At 54.2% G+C, this 25,039-nt stretch overlaps 1 protein-coding gene across 1 annotated transcript in view; it reads left to right on the forward strand.

The window, feature by feature from the left end:
- CA10 (carbonic anhydrase 10 (inactive)) overlaps positions 1-25,039 on the forward strand; it is a 142,216-nt gene that overhangs the window by 60,475 nt on the left and 56,702 nt on the right. Inside the window, exon 3 of the mRNA XM_078605256.1 lies at positions 12,732-12,874. Within this exon, the coding sequence (XP_078461382.1) occupies positions 12,732-12,874 (143 nt within the window). The remainder of the gene's footprint in view (positions 1-12,731; positions 12,875-25,039) is intronic.

A 25,039-nucleotide genomic window follows, 5' to 3' on the forward strand; every position in this document is an offset into this window, starting at 1 on the left:
GCGAACGGTCGAACCACGCTTTGATTGCCGGCCACGCCGTCACGGGTGGATGTCCTCTGGAAAGACTGGCCCCTGCCATGCGAACATGGAACTTACACCACGGGGTCAGGGCTGTGAAGAGGAGATGGGCTCAACCGCATTGTGACGCGAGTGGGTCGCCACTTTCACCTGGTTTGTTGTTGACACAGCCGTTACAGAACGGACGAATGCAAGCTGCGTAACTCTCCTCGGCCGAGCGATCGCTCCCTCGCGGGGTCAATGGGAGGGCGTCGTTGCCTTGTGATGGGTGCGCTGCGTCGAGGACTCATCAGGGCCATGCAAGTATTCATTAAGGGCCAGGCGAAGATTGTGAACGGCTCCGTCCGCCTCCCTAGTGATTGATCGGGAAGCCAAACATTTACATCCATTGGAAGCCACCGCATGGGCCTCGCGGGAGGCGACATTTGATCCAAAGCGTTATTAACGCGATCCCTGTAAACGGCGTCATTAGCATAAACTGAATAGCCGGAAAGGTCACCTGTGGAGATCACATTTTTCGCGAAACGTCCGGCGGCCGAATTGCGAGCGGAGGTGCCGCATGGGTGTGGGAGGGCTGGGGTGGTTGCTCGTGTGTCGGAGGGTTGGTGTGGGTGCTCGTGTGTGGGAGGGTTGGTGTGGGTGCTCGTGTGTGGGAGGGCTGGTGTGTGTGATCGTGTGTGGGAGGGCTGGTGTGTGTGATCGTGTGTGGGAGGGCTGGTGTGTTTGCTGGTGTGTGGGAGGGCTGGTGTGTGTGCTGGTGTGTGGGAGGGCTCGTGTGTGTGCTGGTGTGTGGGAGGGCTGGTGTGGGTGTGGGAGGGCTGGTGTGTATGATCGTGTGTGGGAGGGCTGGTGTGTGTGCTGGTGTGTGGGAAGGCTGGTGTGTGTGCTGGTGTGTGGGAGGGCTGGTGTGTGGGAAGGCTGGTGTGTGTGCTGGTGTGTGGGAGGGTTGGTGTGTGTGCTCGTGTGTGGGAGGGCTGGTGTGTGTGCTGGTGTGTGAGGACTGGTGTATGTGCTGGTGTGGGTGCTCGTGTGTGGGAGGGCTGGTGTGGGTGCTGGAGTGGGTGTGGGAGGGCTGGTGTGGGTGCTCGTGTGTGGGAGGGCTGGTGTGGGTGCTCGTGTGTGGGAGGGCTGGTGTGTGTGCTCGTGTGTGGGGTGCTCGTGTGGCCGCCCTCCTCTTCCCACTTACAAAACAATTATTAATTCGTTTTTTCGTCTCTCATTTATAGTTTAACAAAACATTCAGTTTCATTTGTACACTTTTTGTTCGCCGCGCTTGCTCAAGAGAACGTGAGCTTGTACGTCGCGTCTCATTTTCACGAATCGACAAAACCTCCACGCCTGCGTGCGAACCCGACGGACGCACCGTGTACGGCTACCGGGCGATGTCACCCGGCGCCTGATCCGCCCCTGCGCCTCCACACCGCTGCTAGGCCGACCCCGTTCGTCTCCGGGGCGTGCCTCGTGTGTGCGCGCACGTTAAATACCCATTACTCCATCGATCCGTGCGCGCGTGGCGCATGCCCTACGGTCCCAATGCGCATTAAGCGCCGAGAGGTATCGACGCGTGTGGTGAACGCTCCTGCGCTCTCCTCCCCGCTGAACCCCGGCCCGTCGTGGCGCGCTGTCCGCCCTGCGCGGCTGCTCGATGCCGGGCTTCTTTTCCTTCCCTCTCTCCGGGAAGGCGCCGTCGGCCTCGACCTCTCTCGGTCTCCCATTCGCGAATTCCCTCGCGCAGAATTCGCGACCCGCTACACGCCGAGGAGTGCATCCCGCGCGATCCGGCAGCACGCAGCGTCCACGACAGCCTTTAGGCGATTGGTCCGTCGGTGTTCGATTGGGTGTGTTATTCATTGCATGCATGCATGATGCATAAACTATATATTGATTTGTTGGTACACGTTCCATTGCTCGTGAGCTACGCACGTTGATCATATGCGTCAGTCGAAACCCCGGACCGCCCCGACAAACGAGACGTTCCATCGTCTCGAGGGATTTTTTTTCCCGGTGGAATGTTTCGGTAAATGGTCGGGACATGGTGACCGGCGTGCTCGCTCCCAGAGTTCTCTGAGCTGTGGGCGGCACTAATTAAAATAATTAAAATAATATAAATAATGAAAATAATTTCAATAATAATATAGATAATGAAAATAATTAAAACAATATCAATAGTTAAAATTATTTTTATAATGTAAATAATTAAAATAATTTTAATAATATAAATAATGAAAATAATAAAAATCGTCTCTCCCGCTCTTTGTGCCAACACCGCGGGCGTTTCACCGCTCGGCGTAAATCAAAACATGTGCGCGAGTTTCTCAGCGTGTGGGGTCATTTTTAGAATTAGGGAGCAAAGGGTTCGGGAACTTTACGGCATCATTCGGAATAAAATTAATTTTCATGTCGTGAGAGGTTCATTTTATTTCATTATTTCATGAATATTTTTTTTTTAAGTCTATGCCCGTGCCGCGAACCTTCACACACCGGGTCGCTCCTTCAGAGACATCGATTGCGCTCAGCGGCCCAATGGAAAACAAACAATTTCCACCACTCAACATTTATTTACAGAAAGCCATCACAGTGTTGAGCGCTCGACCCGCTAAACGCCCTTCGTTCATGAAATAGGGTGTAGAAATTACAACGTGAAGCGGAACGTTCACGCATTGATCAGGAGACGCAACACGTGTAAGCATTTGGCGACATTGAATGGGGGCGAAGAGGGAGAATGCGTCGTGAGTTCTAATCGCTCCTTAAAGTAGTCGGCTGGCGGTCACGTGGGTCTCGAGTGGCGACCCTCGACGAGTGAGGAGCTCCGCGAATCATTAAACCAGCGGGGGACGTCAAAAACAACAAAACGACATCTCCCGCACGCACGGATCACGCGCAGCCCTGGCGAATCTGCCCGCTGCTCGCGGGCCGTGGACCGTGCGTGATTGCGTGAGAAAATATTTAAAAATACTATTTAAAAAAACACGCTTTAATGAACTGTACCGTACTCGTAATGGCAGAACTCCACGACTCCAGGAAGTGGCCCCGCAGCTTGCCACAGCGTAAGGGACCGGTGGTGATTTACAGGCAACGTCAGTTGAGCGTGGATAATTATATCCGTAATAAGATATTATTTAAATTTTATTTTTTAATTTTTTTTATGATATAATATAGTATTGTCATCAGTATGACATACCTGTACCAAGTTTGCAGTCGATACGACATTGGGAAGACGGTTGAAAGTGAGTTACAAGATTTGAGGATACGACAACAGACGGAGTGAGTTAAATAAAAGCGTGTAAAATGTTTAAAAATATATATTTTAAAATGTGTATGATAGAATATAGTCTTGTCATCAGTATGACATAAGTATGCCAAGTTTTCAGTCGATATCACATTGGGAAGTGGGTAAAAATTGAGTTACAATATTTTTTAAGGATACGACAACAGACGGAGTGAGTTAAATAAAAGCGTGTAAAATATTTTTTGAAAACGACGTCTTTCGCGAGCCATCGGTGGAGACCGTCGAGGGCTTCGGCGGGCCGACGCTGGCCTCGCCTCGCGGCCTTCTCGGGCGTCTCCAGGTGCCCCTGCAGGTGGCGGCGGTCTCGCCGCGGCGTGGGCGGGGGAGCCGGGAGCGCGTGGCCGTGGTGGTGGTGGTGACCGTGGTGGTGGTGGTGGTGGCCGTGGTGGTGGTGGGGGTCACAGGGTGGAGAGGAGACGACTGACGGATTGCGTGATGGTGTTGTTGTTGTTCTTTGTGGCGGGGTTTTTGTTGTTGTAAATGTTCACCCTGTCGCTGACGGACGACATCCATGACAGCCACAGAGCTCGTCAAAAGTCAGCAGTGGGCCCTGTTTTGAAATGTCGCTAAAGCCAATCGCTCTGTGTGTGTGCGTGCGGAGCGGTGGCGCAGCGGTTAGAGAAACGCGCTCCGAACCCGGCGACCCGAGTTTGATTCCTGCTCACGGCCAACAGCAGTGGCAAATATCTGAACGGGTCCTGGGCCTCCCCTGGGTCAGGTACCTGATGCGGTGTGGAAACACCAGCAATGGGGAGACAAAAACGGCAGGGAATGGTGCTATTCAGGCCTTTATTGGTGCTACTCGGTAACAGCACTTTTCCCAACCGTCGGTTAAGGCTATATGGGGGATCTTTGTCTTCATGCTGGACATATCTATATTATGTGCAGGTGTTAAGTATGTATAGTAAAGTGTGACTGAGTGACTGGGTTCCATTTTACTGGTGTTATAGTAGGGCACCGAAAGGTGAAATTTGGCACAATAATATTTGACTATGCTTCTGACTGAAAACAAAAATGGCCTTAGAATATCAGCGAAGCACTGCGCCACCGCTCTAAACAACCACGCGGCAATGCAGCATCGACAGCACAGTTCGTTATTGAACATTTCCATCACGGGACCTAATTACGCCCTTGTGGTGTTCTGTGTTGGGCTGTGAGGATCGGTGCGGGCCGGGCCCCTGTGGAGGTCAGAGGGCAGAGGGGTGGGGGCGGGCGCAGAGGGCGAGGGGCTGCGAGTGGGAAGGGCTGGACGCGGTAGAGCAGGAGGAGCAGGAGGCGGTGGAGGACGTTGCCCTTTGACGCTGAAGCGATCTGACAGCTGCGCTATTCGATGGCTCCAAAGTGCGCCGGTCTCCTCGCAGCGCAGCCCGCACAGGGCCTCCGCCACGCGCCCTGCGCCACGTGCGCTGCCCACGCTCGGCGCTGCCCACGCTCGGCGCTGCCCACGCACGGCGCTGCCCGTGTCGAACGGTGCCCGCCAAGGGGTCGTCCGCTTACAATTCGACAGCGGGTTTCACGAGCTCGCTGAAACTACACAGACACAGATTCCCCGTGTAGGCTCTAACATGCCGTTGGGGCAAGCGCTGTTAGCGAGGCACCTGTCGATGCCAGAGTGACGTGCCGTGGGCCGGGGGCAGCATCACGCCTGGCCGCCTTTGTCTCTCAAGCGCTGATGCTTACATACCTCACTCAACCTCGGGGAGGCCCAGGGTCGTTTCCAATAGTTGCCACTAGTGTTAGCCGTGGCTGGGAATTGAACTCGAGTTACCGGGTTCGGCGCGCTACAAACACGCAACAGGCACTTGGTGGCTTGAAGATTTTATCCTGAGAGAAACATTTTTCTCATCCTCCACGCGTCCTCTAAGGCTCTGGAGACATCGTCTCGAGATGTCACGAGACTTCCTGATGCTCGGCAACTTCTTAGCTGTGCTCACATTTGTAGACGACGATAACCCAAAAAAGCCCACAATGCTCGTGCAGGCTGGGGACAGAATACGCCGTAACGTTTCACACTTAGCACGTGTCGGAAGGCTCTGTGCAACACGGGCAATAGCCATCACATTGATGGAATCACTTCACAATTGTGTCACTTCACAATACATTGAGCAAATGTCACCGATAGCAGCAGTGGTGCAGACGTGAGACGACTGACCCGGTTTCGTCACGCTTAGGACTCATCGGCACGGCATAGTTACCAATGCTCACTGCTGATGACTCCGAATTACGCCAAACCGCTCCGCCGTTGGATCTCACTGCATCACTGCTGCCTGTCAGTCGGTCGCATTTGATAAACAATTTGTTTATCTGACGGTGACCGCAGGCGGCAGGGAACCCAGTGCACTTCTTCAGGAAGTGCTGGCGGTATTGGCAGCCAGCATTGCCTCTCCATCTCAGCCGCGGCTGTTTCCAGTGCCTCTGGTTCCGCGCTGTTAAGGATCACTTCGGGGTTTTCGAGTTGCCGGTAAAACGACCAAAGAAAGTTCGCGGCATGAGAAGCATGTTGGCACATTTTCAACCGCGCACTTCGAACTGCAGCCTAATTATAATTCTATTCTTAGCGCCGATGCATTTACGGACCCCCGTGTATTTATTTTTTTCACAGCTGACGAGGCCCCGCGCGGAGAGACCCTTGACCTTAGTGGGTGAGGCGCATCACCGCGGCACCACGAGGTGCCGAAGTGCTCTGCAACAGTGTTGCTGGAGCCCCACTGGGGCCCCTGAGCAGCCGTGGAGTTTGCACCTCCCCCCCCGCCCACCCACCCACTGTTAAAATATAAACTCCGAGTGAGATGACAGAAGCGATGTAAACAAGAGACAGAATCACAGGTAAATACTGCAGGCGATGCGACGTTTCGTCGATGGATCGCACGAGGCTTGGCGTCAGTCGAGCCACAGCACCGAGGTGTGCTCCCCGTGACCCCCACCCCCGCTGCCCGCGACCCTTCCACGCTTCCATCGACACCGCCACGTGGTGGTGGCGGCCGCCCGCCACCGCTCCGCGTTGCGCGCCGACCCCTTGGGGAGCGGCGCGGCCCCTCCGTCGCGGCTTTCAAGGCGGCTTCGTTGAGCGAGGCGAGGACTCGCGAGACGGGGGATCGAGTTCTCGTTTGCAAGAGTGACCTGGGGCACCAATCAGTCTGCCGGTAGGAGGCGATGATTGCTGCCGCTCTGTGCGTCGTCCCAATTGAGTCGCTTCGCGAGAAACGTTCTAATTTAGGAACGTTTGGCGCCTGTTGTCAACACGCAACGGCCTGCGACTTGCGAATTGCTTCAGGGACTCTCTTCGCGCCCACGGCGAAGTGGACGGCGCCTTGCGTTGGTGTTATTTATGTATTACCGTGGTTATCACGGCCGCAGTCATAATCGGGGCGGCCGCTGCATTCCAACCGCTCGCTGACTTGCGGCTGCCCGACAAAACGCGAGAAAACATTTCCAACGCGGATGTAAAATACAAAAAACGAAAACGCAAACAAAAACATTCGAGCGTGGAGAGAGAGAGAGAGAACGGGGGGGGGGGTTCATTCTGTAGTTTGACGAAGTGTCAGGGCGCCGTGTCCTGTGGCCCACGGGGCCGGCAGCTCGGCTTCCACGGGACGGGTCGCCACGATCCCCGCGGTTCGTACGCCGCCTACGGGAGAGGCGGAACCCACGCGTCGCTCCGACTCGGTCGTTGAGGTCGCAACTTCGCGTTGAATGGCGTGCGCGTGTGCGCGTGTCCACGTGCGCGTCTTGCGCACACTGTGTTCGTGCGCTACCTCTGCTGTGCTACCATTCACCGCGATGGTAAACAGAGAGTTCGGTAATCGAATGGAATCGTCACTGAATTGTGACGAATCGTCGGAGGAGCAGTGGTGGTGGGGTGGGGTTCCGGAGCATCGATTCTCATCGCTATCCTGACTCGCCATGAGATGGGAACTCGATTCGTTCCATCAGTATGGAATCGAGTGTTGCCCCCTCACATGTGTGGCTTTTCTCGGGGTGCTCAGCTTTCCTCCTCCTCTCTTCGATGGCGAGCGTCTACTGTGCGGTGGGCCGCAGCCCAGTACAAATTGAAATTGTTGTTATCGCTATTTTTTTTATTGCATCGCAACAAGTGGTGGGATCGCTGGGCGAGGTGAATCTACGAGAGCCGTGGCCGAACTGCGCCTCGCGAGCTGCGTGCGGGCCCTCTGGCAGTTCATTGGACACAAAAAACTCGGATACTTTGGCGTGGTCATTTGTAAAAGTTTCAACACAATCGTCGATTTGAAAGAGGAAGAAATCTGCGGAAGCCCGTGCAGCTCGGGGCACTCGCGAGCGGCTGCCTCCTGTCGACTCGCGACCGCTGCTGGCCTAGCGGTAGGAACCGTGCCGTACCGTGTCGTGCCGTGCCGTGCCGTGAGCAACGCTGCTGGCCTAGCGGTAGGAACCGTGCCGTGCCGTGAGCAACGCTGCTGGTCTAGCGGTAGGAACCGTGCCGTGCGGTGAGCAACGCTGCTGGTCTAGCGGTAGGAACCGTGCCGTGCCGTGAGCAACGCTGCTGGCCTAGCGGTAGGAACCGTGCCGTGCCGTGAGCAACGCTGCTGGCCTAGCGGTAGGAACCGTGCCGTGCCGTGAGCAACGCTGCTGGCCTAGCGGTAGGAACCGTGCCGTGCCGTGAGCAACGCTGCTGGCCTAGCGGTAGGAACCGTGCCGTGCCGTGAGCAACGCTGCTGGCCTAGCGGTAGGAACCGTGCCGTGCCGTGAGCAACGCTGCTGGCCTAGCGGTAGGAACCGTGCCGTGCCGTGCCGTGTCGCGTCGTGAGCAACGCTGCAGGCCGGCGGGTGAACTCGCTGCAACTCTCTTGGATTGCATTCTCAGCAGACCGTGACCGCCGCTTGAGGGCCGTCCATAAATTACGTCACGCACCTAGGGGGGAGGGGGGGTCAGACATTTGTGACGATGTGTGACGACGGGGGGGGGGGGGGTGAGAAATGTGATGTCACATTAAAATGAGCAACTTTAAATAAATATAGACAACACGTTCTACTTAATTAAATAGATTTTTAATAAATGTTTTCTCCTACAACATCAAAGTGCAGCGGCACATTAAATACGCACTACAATGGCAATAGTTTAAAGCGATTTGAAGCATGTTTTTTTTTTGGGGGGGAGGGGGGCAGAGCTTTGTGACGTCAAATTTGAAGGGGGGTCTGACTTTTTGTGACGCCGTGTGACTAGGGAGGGGGGGGTCGAAAATGGTCCAAAATCGCGTGACGTCATTTATGGACGTCCCCTTGGCTCTCTGCGTGCGGAGCCGCGGGCACGCGGCCCTGGAGAGCGGCGACGCGGGGGTTCACGCCCCCCCCCCTTGTCCACGAACCCGGCCACCCGAGTTCGATTCCCGCTCGTGGCCTAAACCGGTGACGGAAATCGGAACCGGTCCTGGGCCTCCTGATAGAGTCGACTCAGCTTGACGATGGGTACTTGGTGAGGTGTGTAAACGTCAGCGCTGGGGAGACAAAGGCGGCCAGGCGCTGTCCACAGCCGCCCCTCGCATGCCGTGGCGGCCTTCATCGGTGCTGCTCGCTCACAGCACTCGCCCTGGCGGTCTGTGAGACGCTACGGGGGAGTGGGTTGTCTTTGTGTGCAGGACCATCTGTGTGTGTGGGAGGTGCGGGAACTAATAAACAACAAACAACAACAACAACAACAAAAGATATGACAACGTTACATCAATTTGGCAAATTGTCAAACCAAACGCTAAGAGGTTCTGGTTTAAACCCACGGTTCAATTCTCTTACACATTTCGGGGGGGTTGGTGGGTTGGGGGGTTGGGGGGTGTTTTTTTTTACTTTTTTTTGCAACCCGCTCGCAAGCCGCGCCGCGCCTCATCCCTCGCGGCCACCGCCGCGTGACTGACAGCGCACGAGTCGGGTCAGGGGTCACGGTAATCTGTGACCCTCTGCATCTCTTTAAGGTCACCGTCTCACTCGTGTCAGCGCTGGACGAGCGCTTCCGTAACAGGAGAGAGGGAGGGAGGGAGGGAGAGAGAGAGGGAGCCAGAGGGCGCCCGCCGACGGGAATAGCGGCGTGGAGCCTCGCGCCTGTTGGCTTGAAGCCTCGCGCAAGCGGAGGAGGAGGTGGAGGAGGAGGAGGTGGAGGAGGAGGAGGTGGAGGAGGAGGATGAAGTGGTGATGGTGGTGGTGGTGCCAAGTCGGGCGCGACGCGCACGGCTCGCATGGAGCGCGGCAGAATTCATGAATCGCATCTCGGATTTCGACGACAAACGAAATCCATTTGTTACAAATGAATGAAGACGTGTTTGTTGGTGAAATATTTGCGTTTTTCTGTGTTTACTCGGGCTTTGATTTTATTTCCCTTTGCGCCACCTGCGTGAAAATCAAAACAATTTGCCGCCTGATAGCAACGGATGCGGCGGCGCGCACGGGGAAAAGGCGCCGGGATTAGGGCGTCGCGATCCTCGGCTCCCTCGTCCCGTGGCACCCAGAGGCCTTTGATTTCGAGATAAGAGTCGTCACAATGGCATTTAGGGCACAGTGTTCATCTTTTATTCATCTCCAGCCCTTTCGAGAGTGGAGCTCGCTTGAGCGTCATTTTCTCGCTTCCATTTCCGCGCGATGTGTGGGGGTTGTGTTTTCTGCTTTTTAAGTTGCTAGCGTTGGCCACCGTTCTCCAGTTCGCGGGGAGAGAAAAAACAACGTCAGTTTCAAACACTGAGCTCACTATAAACACATTTTACAATATGAACGTACATTTATGAAACACATGCTCAACGTACTTTAAAATTACATGAACTGGTCTTGACGACATTCAGAAAGACCGAGATGGGAATACGAACGGGATGTTCTGATTTAGGTCACGCGCTGTCCGCAATCGCAGTGTTTTATTTGTAATGTGCCCTGCAGTAAAAAATGTGTCTCTCTGTTGCTCTCAGAAAATCCAGTTGTTTTTTTCATTTACAGATTAATTATGCGTGTCTCTATTCCGTAAATATATTATTTATATGATGGCAGTGTGCGTATATGCATTATGTATGTACTATATACACACACACGGACACACGAGACCTACTTTTTTGACTTGGGTATAACTTTCAAGATGGTATCGTGAAGAACTCTGAGCTGTTATCTTGAAAAGTAAGTCCCTAGTGGCTTTTATCAAATGAGAGGCAGAAAAAGACCCATTATGTCGCGAGAGGAATCGGCTTATGTTCCAAACCGATTGGCAACGGCTCACGTATTCTCGCTGACATTTAAAAAATGCTAAATAAAGGAGTAAAAAAAAATAGCCTTGCAAATAACTTTTCAAAAAACCCACCCCAAACAGAAAAAAGCGATACACTTCCACAGGCAAACATCTCAGAGAAATCAAAGGCAGCGTCGTTCTCGTGAAAACGCCCGTGAATAATTCATGAGCTGGGCTTTTTGTGCACAACACAAACTCCTTTTAACCTTCGTGACCTCTGGCAGCGCTCCATTTTCCTCGAGCCGTCCTCGTGCCAAAGGACCGCTCGAGGAGGATGGCGGAGCGGAGAGCGTCGCCTCGTCGTGGTGGGGGCCTGCTCAGGAGTCGTTCTCCCCTGCCACGGCGAGCAGCGCGCCGTCCATCCAGGATGCTTCTTTCTCAAGGCTCCTTCCGTGTACAGCAAAGTGACTCCCTCGAAATAAAACATTTTTTTATCGCCAGGGCACAATGGTTCGTCATCTTTGGCCCTCGAGTCATCGTGAATGCGTGTCGCCGCCGTATGTCAGGAGCTATAATGATGTTGAACATTCGTCATTCGTTTATTTTCGGTTTGATCATTGTATGGGTATAATGGTATAATGGTATCATGGCAAAGTTTAACTATAGTAGCCCTTCACCGTCTGACAGAGCCAGTGACGTCGAGTTGTCACGTGGAGCAAATGTGCCAATTTGGTTTATGAACACAACTGGAATATAGAAAACAAGGAAAATGTTGACAATGCATACAGACACGTTTCGCTGGAGACGACAACCACCGCCATCAGGCGCCAGCTGTATGGCCTGACTTCCACACAGGTCAGTGCGGATCACAACATGAAATCTGAAATCTTCTTTTTCAATCCCAACCCCCTCCCTTCTAATACAGTATTATCTCATAATGCCTTTCCTCGGGACCGTCTTGCACAGCCTCGGACATGTTGTTTACATCCGAGTCGGAGGTCAGCTCCCCGCTGGGCCGTGGCTGAACATTTATCCCCGTTCCCTTCTCTCTTCTCCCTTCTCCCCGCACCTTTTCTCGGCAAGAAACCTGCAGCCCTCAACTCGCTGCCCTTTTTCTCAATGCCCCCGCCACTGCCCCTAATCATATCACCCCCCCGCCTCCTGCCACAATCGTAATGTGAATTCAGGGAAGGATATTGCTGCTCACGCACGCACGCCCTTTGAACCGTTCGGTGGTGTCCGGCCTCACCCAGGCCCGTGTCTCCTACATCTTGTGCAGCCCGCTCCCTCCCCATGCACCCTCTGGTCACTGCTGCAAATGTGCGGCGTTGTTATGTGCGGAGTTCGTCTGCTCCCCCGCCTGTTCTGCCTCTGGATGCCCCTCCCCCCCCCCGTAGCTGAAGCCTACAACAGTCGTACGTAATTGACTTGCAAACGACTCCACTGCCGATCACAGACCGCGGAACCATCGCCACCCTCCTCCCCCTTCCCCTACCGCGACCAAGTTGGTAGGACCCTCCTGAAACAGTCTTGAGACTCGGCCATCCGTTTCCTGGCTAAACAAGCGGAATCGTCGCCATGAAGTAGAACTTGAAACACAGCTGATGGGTAAATGTCTATGACTCGGCAATGCGCCATTATCGCGCGCACACAACTCGTGCCAATCCTTTTGTTCTTTGCTAAACGAGAACCACGTGAGCACTTAGGCGAAGGCGCAGCCCTGCAATGGCTCGCTCCCGTCACGGTCGGCAGAAACGCCTCCACGAGAGGGCGCTCCAGAGAGCCCCTGTAGGAGGTATTCGGGTTTACCGTCCCGCGCTACCCAGACACTTTGGAAGAGGTGGGAGTACCCACACTCCACCTCACCGCCGATCCACTAAGCGCGCCGCGCGTGCTATGTTTACGCTGCTGCTGCCCGCACAGAGGCGGTGGTGGAGGGAATTTCAGAAACTTGCGGGAGATCAAACGACCCGTCTGCCTCCCGAGTGCGCCACCCAACACTGAACACCGCTTAAGCGCCGCACACCGCGCTACACCGCTTCAACGCGCGCGCGCTGTGTGTTCGTCGCTTCATTAAGAGGCTCCCCACCACTGCGCCATGCTCCCGAGTCGTTTACAGCGCCTCGTAAAAAAAAAAGTGCCAACGGTGGCGCTTCATGGAGACGAACGCGGCGCGCGAAGCGTCCGGTTTTGGTTGCGCGCAGTCAGCCCGCTGAGACTCCTCACGACCCCCCCCCCCTCTCTCTCTGTCCACAGGGCCGGCGTTCTGGGGGCTCGTGAACTCCGGTTGGAACTTGTGCTCCGTCGGCAAGAGGCAGTCGCCGGTGGACGTGGAGACGGGACGGATGATCTTTGACCCTTTCCTGACCCCGATGAAGATCAACACGGGCGGCAGGAAGGTAAGGGGCTCCAGGCCCCCCTTTAGCCACCCTCGCGAATTGGTGAAACGCGCGAGCGACTTTGCTGAATCAGCGCAGTGCCGCTCGCTCGCTCGCCTCGCCTGAGACTCACCGAGGGCCGGCGCCGTGCGGTCGCCACCCCCGGCGAGGGGTGAATGGCGGCGAGGCTGTCGCGGGGCGCGGCGATGATGAAGCCCGCCGGGCCGTCGGGATTCTCCGACCCTCTCGCTTCGTGCGAAAGCGAAGCGTCTCGAGTCGTCTCCTGGGAGAGGCAACGACGTTGACTCATCCACTCAGTCGGGGTGGGGGGCATAGGCACGCGGCGCAAATCTGTGCGAGCCACATCGCCCCGCGTCGCTTCGGAATGCGTCTCGAGTCCACACACGAAGCGTCGAACATGTCAGATTACTCACGCGTCTTCCGTAGGCGGTAGGTACTGATGTTAACAATCACGTGTTTTTATCACGCCGCCTGATTTTGAGGACTTTTTTTTTGCAGCCCATCATCTTTTCACGGTCGATAAAACAGGCACCACTTTGTGCTAAAGTAGATGCACTCTCCCCGCCATAGGAATGTGGAATCTCCACGGCTGGCTCAGGGCTGTAAACCGGAGACAAGCACCAATGCCCCAATGCTCATTCGAACGGAAATCGCTTTGACTTTGCACACCTCAGCTGATGAGACGATGTGTCCTGGTGGAGCATCAAACGTCGTGTGTGTGATCCACCACCCCTCACTGCCTCCACAGTGCTACATTACAGGTCACTTGCAGCATGCCCACCAGCGTGTCTACGTGCGTGCGTGTGTCTACGTGAATGTTAGTGTCTACGTGTGTGTGTGCGTGCGCGTCTACGTGCGTGTGCGTGTCTACATGCGTGTGTGTGTGTGTGTGTGTCTACGTGCGTGTGTGTGTGTCTACGTGCGTGTGTGTGTGAGTGTCTACGTGCGTGTGTGTGTGTCTACATGCGTGTGTGTGTCTACGTGTGTGTGCGTGTCTACGTGCGTGTGCGTGTGCACGTGCGTGTGCGTGCGCGTGTCTACGTGCGTGCGTGTGTGTCTACGTGAGTGTGTGCGTTGACAGAGATACAATTTTAACAACAATTTCCCCACGGTGAAAACCAGCATTCAAATGAAAAAAATATCTGTGCTAAAAAAAAGACAAAAACACACAGCACGCCCCCTTCTCCTGCCGTATGCTGGGAATGCCACATGTCCAATAGTCTACAAATACCATGGTGATAATAAGAATATATTAAAAGAGGAAAATGGCATTTTCCAAATTAAATCTGTTCACCGATGCGGTGGGCATGCTCCTTCCCTTGGGTTGGTCGCCTCTGTCCCTCGTTTGTCCATCGGCTGCCATCCCCTGTGAGCACGTGTCCTGTTCACAATGACCGAACGTGTGGACGCGGCACAGCTGCCCAAGATGGATTGCGTCCACGCGAATGACATATCGAGGAGAACAACCAGGCCTTGGAGAGCCGGGGCGAGGCGCATGCTTGGAATGACATTGGGAAGGCAGAGAGACGCATGGATGAGAGCCGTCATCCACAACGCAGTGTTTAAACAACGACGTGGACGATGGTCACGATTAATAATTGCGTGACGCATACTCTTTGGTTCTTTCGGTAAAGTCACGTAGGTAGAAATAACATAAAATAAAGGACGAAAGAGTATAGATCCCTGCAGTCACAAATCTTTAAATCAAAATTGAGTGACGGTCAAGGAACGGAACGCGTCCGATGGGACGTCCGCTCCAGGAGGTGGAGCGATGACATCGGTTCGTGTGCTAGTCGCTCGACAGATCATCGCATCGCGGGGGTTCTTGAGAGGCGACGTCGACTTTGCGAGGCCTTCATCCAGCAGTGGCTAGACCACACCTGCCGATGACGAAGGCTCCCCGAGCCGTGGACGCGACGCGCACGTCCGTGCCGCGTGCTGCGCCCCTGGCGGAGCGCGCGGTGCCCACGACGACCGCGCTCGTTCCGGGTGACTCCGCCCACGTCGTGGCAGGAGACGCGCGGCAGCTTCGCCTGCAACGGACTAAACTTTGCGCGCGATCCGGGAGACTTCGTTGCTTGACAAAATACCGAGCCCGCGATCAGTCGGTGGTCGTGTGGATGATTTGCGGCGGGGTTCAGGATCGCGAGTGAAGCTCTCCAAGGCTGCTGGCCAGGACTGAGTGCGGTCTCTCGTCGCCGGCTGGAACCGGCTTATTACGGGAGAGTCGCAGTGAATCTCCGCTCGCAAATATTCACGGATAAACACGCAGGCGCTCCTTCCTAGTCCTCCACTGCTTTGTCGACGCGTGCGTGAGTGTGTGAGTGAGCGAGTGTGTGTGTGTGAGTGTGTAAGTGAGCGAGTGGGTGAGTGAGTGGGTGGGTGAGTGGGTGGGTAAGTGGGTGAGTACGTGTGTGTGAGTGTGTGCGTGAGTGAGTGTGTGTGAGTGAGTGTGAGTGTGTGCGTGTGTGTGAGTGGGTGCGTGTGTGTGTGTGTGAATGCGTGAGTGTGTGCGTGTGTGTGAGTGGGTGCGTGTGTGTGTGTGAGTGCGTGAGTGTGAGTGTGTGTGAGTGAGTGTGTGTGAGTGTGTGAGTGAGCGAGTGTTTACGTGTGTGTGAGTGGGTGCGTGTGTGTGTGTGTGAGTGAGTGTGTGTGTGAGTGGGTACGTGTGTGTGAGTGCGTGAGTGTGTGCGTGCGTGTGTGTGAGTGGGTGCGTGTGTGTGAGTGCGTGAGTGTGAGTGTGTGCGTGTGTGAGTGAGTGCGTGAGTGTGTGTGTGAGTGAGTGCGTGAGTGTGTATGTGTGAGTGCGTGAGTGTGTGAGTGCGTGAGTGAGTGCGTGCGTGTGTGCGTGAGTGTTTGACTGTGTGAATGTGTGAGTGAGTGAGTGTGTGAGTGAGTGAGTGTGGGAGTGCGTGCGTGAGTGTGTGAGTGCACGCGTGAGTGTGAGTGTGGGAGTACGCGCGTGAGTGAGTGTGCGTGTGTGAGTGCGTGTTTGCGTGAGTGAGAGTGTGTGCGTGTGTGAGTGCGTGCGTGCGACGTACTGCAGATCTATTCGCCGTTTGCGTGAAATTCACGTGACGATATATTTTATTTCACCCTGGACATCCTCACAAACAAGATGTTCCATCCAAATGGATTATTAATTATTCAAGTAAAAATATTCCGTCTCGTCAAGTAATCTATTTGTGGTGATAGATTTAATGGACTAATTGCCCCATATCTGAGATGTGTGTAAACTATATCCGTTTTCTTTCCTTGCGCGTGATAATAACAATAGTAATGCACTGCCTGATAATAGTTTTTTTACCCTTCTATCTGGCAACAAAACTGACACCTTTTTTACAAGGAGTCATGTTTGCATAGACCACAATACCTGCAGTCATAATGCAAAAAAAAACATAACTCTGATAATGTATGCACTGTCCTTGAAGTTGATTGGTCCACACCCGAGACAGCTTTCCTTAGAGCCTAGTCTCACATGGTGTTGGACCAGATGACGCCAAAAGGCGCCATATTTTTAACTTGCAAATGAGGTTCCAATGGTGTAAATGCACTGCCTGTTTCGTCAATTCACTGCTAAATTAAAGGCTTTCCTACGCCGCGTAGCACGTGTAGGATGCGTCACCATGCGTCACACGTCACCACACGTCACCACGCGTCATCGCACGTCACCACACGTCACCATGTGTCACCACGCTGGTCAGTGCTGGTCGATGAAGGTGATCTCGTCAGAGCTGGGAAGCTAAGCAGAGCTGAGCCTGGACAGAGCTTGCGATGGGTGACCACCGCCATGCGCACAATAGACCGGTGTAGTAGCCGTTGTGGGCAGTGCATCGAAACTCACTTTGTTCTACCCCCCCCCCCACCATCGCCAACACAATTTTTTTTTCACCAGGTAGGGCCCACTGAGCTATGTAGCTCTTTTTCAGAAGCGACCTGGATACAAATGATAGCTCAACGAAGTGGCTCATCATCACGTGGAAATGTATAGCAGCAGCCAAATACTCTAAACGCACGTTCGATTTAAATATGGGGAGAGAAAAACCGGAGGACCTGGAGACAATCCACGCCACCACGGGAAGAACATGCACGCTTCAAATATACAGCATGCGTCAAGGTGGGGATCGAACCCATGTCCTCCAGGCGAGGTAGTTAACGTCTCGCCACTGTGGCGCCACCAACGTGGTGAAGTATGAGCAAATATCTCTGACTCATGCAGCCAGCTATGACTACAGGGTTTGGTGGTACATGTTGTTTGTCGTTTATTGTGAAATTTTGGTCACAGTTCCTATGATCACTGTTACATTGATTATGGCTTTATTTTAGTGATTTCGAAAAAGTTTTTTGGTTTGGCCGGAGTTAGAATTATGGCTTTAATCTAAGTTGTCTTGTGGATGTTGTTGTTGTTTGACTTGCATCCCACTGGGATTTTTGCACAGCGTTGGTGTACTGTGATTTTTTTCTGGAAGACTTTGCAGTTTTTTCCTGGATTTTTCTGTTTGTGCATAGTCACTTTAAGATGTTTTCTTGATCATGTTTTTGTTTTTTGTTTATTGCGGTTGCACCCGATTCAAGAGCCGAATGGCTCACAGGGCTATACCTAATAAATGAAACTGAAATGAAATGAAACTGCTTCCAGCAGCGGACTGACGATACCGGGGGCTGCACTCGTGCGGCGGCGCTCGGCGAGGGTGAGCCCGCCCTGTGATCTCGCTCCTGACGAGCCTCCGTGACTCTGCATCTGTCACGGAGGCAGGGACCCTTGGGGGGGTCAAACTACCACAGGGCAGTGTTGGTCACGTGCGCCTGTGGGCACGTGCGGGAAGGGGTGCAACGCTGGGCCCAACGTAACACGTTTACTGGGCAGTCGTGTTGACAAATTAGTCTGCGTAACCGACGCGACGCGTCTCCCCGTTTGTGACGCGGAACTGAATAGTGGCTGTCACTAGGCCTGAAGCAGATGAGGGCCTAAAGTTGTCATGAATCTTGAATTATAACCTCACGGCAGCCTAGCCCTGGTGAAGTTATTGGCGCAATATTAATTAGACGGTTCGCTCAAAATGCGCGGCATTTGCATTGATCTCATAGCAGGAGATTATGGTTTGTTGTATTTCGTTTTCGTGACGTGCTAGGTGGCAGGATTCGCTCATGCTGCGTGCACGAGAGTGGAGTCGGCTCTCGGCTTGCCTCGCCCTTTGTGGAGTTCATCTCTCACACTGGGAATTTTATTTATCCGGTAATGCCACGGGGAGCATTTGTTGGAATGCTCGGAATTGAAAGGTGAAATCGTAAAAAAAAGTGTATAGAAATAAATAAATATAATCGTGGGGGGAAGGGGGGGAGGGGGCAGAGGCTTGCGGGTGGGCATGGAATCAGATTTAAAATCAAACTGCGCCACAGCTCGAGTACAAAGCGCGTTGATTTGCTCGCCCAGAGGAAGCCGTCCCCACATTCAAATCTCTGGGCTCCAGGGCCTCTGACATTTTATGGTGCGCAAACATGGCGGCGCATTTAGCCGTGTGGAAGGCAACGGTGTTGTGTGCGCGCGTGTGAAACGAAGTCGCCTTCACATCCTTTTGGAACGAGCCAAGAAGGCGCCGCTCTATCATTGCGCTGCTCGGGAGAGATCCGCCCCGGTCGACGGTGGCGATGACGTTGCCCCAGCGATGTCCTCCTCGCGCTCCCTTGTGTGTTTGTGACTGCGGGCGGCTTTCCCCGTGAACATTGATGGCGCGCCGTGTCCAGCACCCGGAGCCAGAGGTTGCAAACGGGTTTTGATTCCTTACCCGTACCCGTACCCGGCCGCACCAGGGTCGCAAACAGGTACCCGTACCCGTACCCGGCCGTACCCGTATCCTACCAGTACCCGGCCGGGTAAGGGTATCGGGTACCTGATTGCGACCTCTGGGATGAAGCCACGTTGCAGGCGCGGGTGGGTTGATTCTAGGAACTTGAATTGTGAGAAGAGACAAGACGTTGGGAAATGAGTGACAAACAGTTACTCACCAGTGACTCACGGTCTACCCGTACCCGTACCCGGCCGCACCAGGGTCGCAAACGGGTACCCGTACCCGGCCGGGTAGCCGGGTATCGGGTAGGGTACGGGTATCGGGTACCCGATTGCAACCTCTGCCCGGAGCCCAGCAGCCCCTGACCGTTCGACTTTCAGCGGAGTACTTTATAACTTCACCCCGACGAGCGCGGTTGGCTGCGTAAAAGAAGTTCAACATACATGTGGACAATGTTTCATTGTTACAGGCAATGTTGGAGGGGCGGGGCAGGGTAAGGGCTCTTAAATGTATTGCCAAGTTCTGAAGAGTAACTTAATAGCCACCCATGGTGCTTTCCAAACGTATTTGTTTCCAGTGCGCGTTCGTTTTAAGCAGGACAAATGAAGGCCAGGGGTTCAGAGAAATTAACATTTGCTGTCAATTGTGTTAAACTCGTAAATACATCTTATCTCCCTCGTCCGAGTGAGGCCACGCGGGAGGGCAGCGTCGTCTCGATTGTAACAACAACAACAACTCCTGCTCTAAGCCGCGCGATGTTCCCATTGTAATTGAAAGGAACGTTTCCGTCGCCCCCAGCGCCCGAGCCAGACCGTGGTCGCGAGCTGCCGTGGTGCCGCGCGATGTTGGTGATTGTTTCACCCCGGCGCCTCTCTTCCATTCCCCCCCGCCGACTCGCGGCTCAGTCTCAACAACAATCCGTCTCCACGGCGGAGCGGGCGAGCGGCTCCTAGCGGGCGAGGTGCGGCGCCTGTCGCCTCAGGCAGGACCCTCCTGAAAATAGTCTTGAGACTCGGCGAGGCTTTCCTTGTGACGGACGTGGGCAGGTGCTCCAAATCGAGGGCAAACACATTTATTGTGGTCCATCTGTAAAATGCAACAGCACGTCTGTCACACGCAGCAATCCTCAACCGAGTCGCCATTAACCACGTGACTGGTGTACAAGTCCAGTTGATCAATAACCCCGCCAGCCACCCACAGGCCCAACTCAGTCATCGCATGCTGGTGTACACACCTGAATTGATGTACTGCACAGCACATAAGAACTTTCACCAAACCACACTTTACTCCCTTGCTACACGAGGAAATAATTAAAAAAAGTGGTCCGTTCCTAATGTGCCACACTTGGTAAACAAGCGGAATCATTAATCATGATAACGACGTGTTGAGAACGTCTTCAGAAACTGAACTGAGCAACTAAAGAGGTGACGGGACAGAGCCGAGGATGTTGAGTTTAGATTTGTGTTGAGTATCGTCCAAGCCAAGACAGGCCAGCAGCGCGGAGGGAGAGCCCTGAGTCCACGGGCCCTGAGTCCGGTCATGGGGGGACTCGTCGACGATGAGCCATGGCCGCGGTCTGCCACGGACCACGTGCGCTGGCCACGTGTTTTAGATGAGGGGGGGGGGCGATGGGGAAGAGGGCAGCGCTGTGAGGAGAGCGTTGTAAGCGAGCTCGCCCGGCCGCTCACTGGCAGAGAGAACGGAGGTCCGAGGCGTCGACTCGTGCAGGGAGGCAGTCAGCCCCGTGCAGTTCATTTCGTAATACTGCGCTGGCGTCTTTTATGTACCTCGCTACTTTTGTTACTGGTGGTACATAGCTTTCCCCCGAATTCCCTTGGAGTTTTGTAACAATTTAATCACGTTATGCTAGGGGGGGGGGGGGGGGGGTTCCTGTTTTAATGCACATTTTTTCTTTATGATCTTCATTTCCTAAACTGGCGGAAAAAAATCTATCGGTTTAATTTGTGTGGGCCAAAAGCGAGCGGAGGAGCAAAGAAAGAAATGGATTTAATGTGAAGGTCCCCCCCTCTCTCTCTCTCTGCAGGTGATTAGTGTATAAATTAGCGGAGCTGCACGTTTTGCATCTATGCATAATTCATGAAGGGATCACATTCCGTCACTGGCTGCGGCCTACAGCCCCATCTGCACTTCCACCGTCATTAGGTTGGGCATCTCGTGAGTAAGAATACGGGGGGGGGGGGGGGGTGTGGAGCGGTGGCACAACGGTTGGCGCACTGCACTTTCAGCCCAGCAACCCGAGTTAGATTCCCGGCTACGGCTAACATCATCAGGGGTAAAGTGATGTCACAGCTGGTCCTGCCTTCCGCTACCAACCACCAACCCCCTCCCCACCACCTCATTCACCAACCCGCACTGACCAGCGTGGTGAAGTATGGTCAAAATACCCTGTGAGTGACATGAAGTGGGGGGGTTCGTCTATTGGTGGACTGAGAATGGGTAGAATGTATTTGCTTAGTATATTATATTGCGAATTTCGTGAGTAATACCTCCGCTTGCTGCAGAGGCAGCTGATTAAGCATCCCCCCTATGCCCTGGTGTGTGCACACGTGCGTGTGTGTGTGTGCGTGTGCGTGTGTGTGCGTGTGTGTGTGCGTGTGTGCGTGTGTGTGCGTGTGTGTGTGTGTGCGTCTTTGGAGCAGTGGCGTGGTAGTCAGATTACTGTGCTGCAGACCAAGCAAACCCGAGTTCGATTCTCGCTCACTGCCGATATCGCTGATAGGTATCTAAACCAGTCCCCTCAGCCGCCTCTGGGTTGTCTACTAAGCACGCTGCCAATTGTGTATGTCGATGGTGGTCTAAGACCAAAAAAACAACTATGCACTTCTTTGGGAAATGCCGCTGCATGTTTGCAAATGCACAAAGGCCGTGATGTGTGCACGGTCATGTATGTGCTTTTGGAAGGACGTGAACCTGAACCTGCGCTTGCGTCTGAGCCTTGGGTGCATGGGAGGAGAACGAGCTTGGTAGGGAACGCGCCCGATGGCGAATTATGTTTTGCACAGCTCAGTACCCGAGGGTATAGAATCATATGTTATCAATGCGCGGCGCTTGCAGTTAAAATGTTAAACCTCCCCAGTATGCAATACATGTGCAATGTGCAGCCCTTTGCAAGCGCTGCACATTGCCACAGTGAAAATGCCTCGTGTAAAAATAACGATAACATTGTAATGTATGCCCCTTTGCAATCCACTGCTGGATGAAAGCCTCCCAACACGTTCCGGTAATGGAGGTTGCGTGACCAAACCTCACCACGCCGGTCGGTAGGGGAGCACCCCGACTGGACGAGCAAAGAAATCACTCGCCACTGATGCTAGCCGCAGCCGGCAATTGCATTCCGGTCTCAGGGTTCGTATGTTGCAGTGCGCTAACCACTCCACTCCTGGGGTAAAATTGCTTCGTGTTATCTCCGAATTCCATGACACAGGAGATCTGCAGGGCTATGGGTTCACTTTGTTCAGCTAATTATTTACCCGTGTTCGTGGTCACACGTGGGATTTTTCTTTTTTAAACCAAACTCAATTTTATTTCACCACATTGGCACTCTCTTATCGTGCTTTTTGCCTTATTTTGTCAAATGCAGAGATCGCACACGTATTAGGGTCCCGATTAACGGAATGTCACTCGCAGATTTACACGGGCCGAATAAAACAACATATTAAATACGAACCTCCATTTAATGTTTTGAAATACCTTTTTAATATACGCAATGCATTCCACGCGGTGAGCGAGGTCAATGCTCACATTGCTGAAGGGGGATTTTGTGGACTGCGGGGTCGAGATTTCACCCTCTCGCTGTGGCGACGTTCCTGGCGGGAGCAGCAAAACACTAAAAAGTCCCCCCGTCAAGAACAGACGCGGCGTGAATCAGAGCGGCGCAACGCGCAACCCGGGCGACTCCGATGATCGCGTCAACGCAGCGCCGCCGATTCCTCGCCGCCCCTCACGCCCACCGCACGTGCGCCATGCGGAACTTCGTGCGCACCGTACGTGGCCCAACGTTGTTCGTCGACTGCTCAGCCACGAGCCGCTCTGGAAGCCGAGTGGCTCGTGACTGCGCGCCGACGCCTGCGGCGATCTGGCGACGTCGCCCGCCACAGCGGCACCCCAGCAGCGAAGCAGCTCGGAGCGAGCAAAGTCGTCGTCGTTGTTGTCTCCTCCTCCTTCTTCTTCCGAGCAAGAGTGAGCACCGAGTGAGAAGCATGGCTCCCGAGACGCTTTCGTGTGAAATGACGACGATGATGACGACGATGCGTGCGACTGCCGCGTTCCGTGCGGCAGTTGTTTAATGACCGCCTTGCTCCTCGTGGTCAGTCTCAAACGTCGCCTGTCGCCTACGACCGCCATCTCAGCAAATTCAGAGGGGAGGAGGGGGGGGTCTATTGCCCCTTATGCCGTCCCCCGCCCCCCGTGCGCGTGCCACCACCGCCACACAGAGTTAGTTTCGCTAATAGGTTTAATGGAAATATATTTCACACGGAAAATCCATTGACGTCAAGCGTCTCGCTTGCAAGGGTGTCCAGCATGGGGTGTCAGCTGACGCACGGCGGACGTGGTGATGCAAGCACACGCGTGCGTTCTGAATCTGACCTACCCAGCAGCACGCACACGCGGCCAAACGCACACTTTGATGTGTTAACAATTAGGCAGGCCACGCAGCCGGTTCGTACGGGACGTAGTCTTGCCGGAACGGTCGCAAATGCCGTGCGAGTGAATTGCAATTAAACGTTGAGAGAGCTTGAGAGCGGCGTCGCGGTCGTCGGCGTTGTGCGGGAGAAGTCTCCGCGTGGAGGCGTCGCTGCGTCCGAGCGGAGCGGGCGCCTGCCCCTGGCTGCTCCCTCGCTGCCTGTCGCCGTGATTAACGACGCCGCTCCACTAACCCAAATGTTTTCGCCAGAGTGGACGGGCTTGTTGGTGCCAATTACTCCGGGGCCGGGGTGGCTCCGGCTTCCTCCACCTTCAGCCGGCTGTGCACCCCCCCCCCCATCACCCCCTCCCCTCCATTCCTAACCCGCGTCTCCAACCGCGGAATGAGTCGCGCGCGTTCCTCATTTTCAGGAGTTCTCCTCGCACCGAGAGGCACGTGCAGTCGTGGTGAGCGGAGTCGTAGCACCGGCCCGTCTGGTCCACTCCGCCCGCACCCAAACACAACAAACGCGACATTCGTGAGGATTTCATTCCGCGCCTCATCTGCCACGCCACACAAATGCCCACGTCTCGTCGTCGTGGTCCATTCGTCAGCCCTTGGGTGTTATCAGCCTGCAGCTTCTGTTCGAGGGCACTGGCTGGGCGACCGGGTTCGACCTCGCGGGTCTCGTCGCCAGAGTCGGGCCTGCGAGGAGACACGAGTCACGTCAGATGAGGGAAGAGTTGCTAAGAGCTGCGACTCGTGGGCGGTGTGATATCAGCTAATTCGTCTGCGATACCAGATGCCTTAGCAGAAGCTTCACCGGGACGGTTGCTGAGAACCGGCAGGTTTCTAAGAAACATGCCAATGCCTGCAGCACCGACGACTCCGTAGCAGATGTACAGTCATGCCGCTCTTCTGAGTAACAGACGAACAGATTGAAGGCGTTTTGAAGGTGGTTTTCATGTTGCACGAATCGCATCTTGTGATGTTGATTTTCAAAAAGCGTTTTGCACTTCAATCAGGACTTCAATGTCTATACAATTTATATTTGACAAAAAGCGGAGTAAATATGTAATAACTCATTATTATTATGAGTATGTCTAAAGTACGTGTACGTATATCATTATGGGGTTTTTTTTCACTTTAGTAGTCCACTCCTAAATGTAAGGCCTCCTCTCCATGCCGTGTCAGCCGACGGAGTTATTTGACCACACTTCACACCGCCGATCAGTGAAGTGTGTTTTTTTCTTTCCCCGTGTGAAGTGAAAAAGAGCTCCACAGCTCATGGGATTTCTCCAGGATAAATAAAGATCCTGATTCTGAAGTGTGGGGGGGAGGGCGGTGGTGCAGTGAGAGGGGGAGGGGGGTGAGCCATGCCTCACACCGTCGCCGATGTAATCCGACGTTAACCACGGCCCACGTTCAAACTCGGCCCACTGGATTCGTGGGCGCATGGCACCGGGCGCGGTGAGCCCGTGGCCTGTTCGTATAATCGCGCGAATAAACATCGCCGCTGAAAGTGATTTGTGAATGTAGATGATGCTGTCAGCGGTCTCACGCCGCCTCATTATCCACGGACATACGCAGGGGTGGGTGGGTAGGGGCGGGGGGCTACACGGGGACTTTTATTGCACGCAGCCTCTTGAAATTATGTAGTCCAAATTTACTTCGAAAGCGCCTTCATCACGACGCCATGTCAGTGGTGAGTTAAGTGCCAAGTTGCACGAG

The sequence above is a fragment of the Lampetra planeri genome, chromosome 23, assembly GCF_965212315.1.
Source record: "Lampetra planeri chromosome 23, kcLamPlan1.2.h2, whole genome shotgun sequence".
NCBI lineage: Eukaryota > Metazoa > Chordata > Hyperoartia > Petromyzontiformes > Petromyzontidae > Lampetra > Lampetra planeri.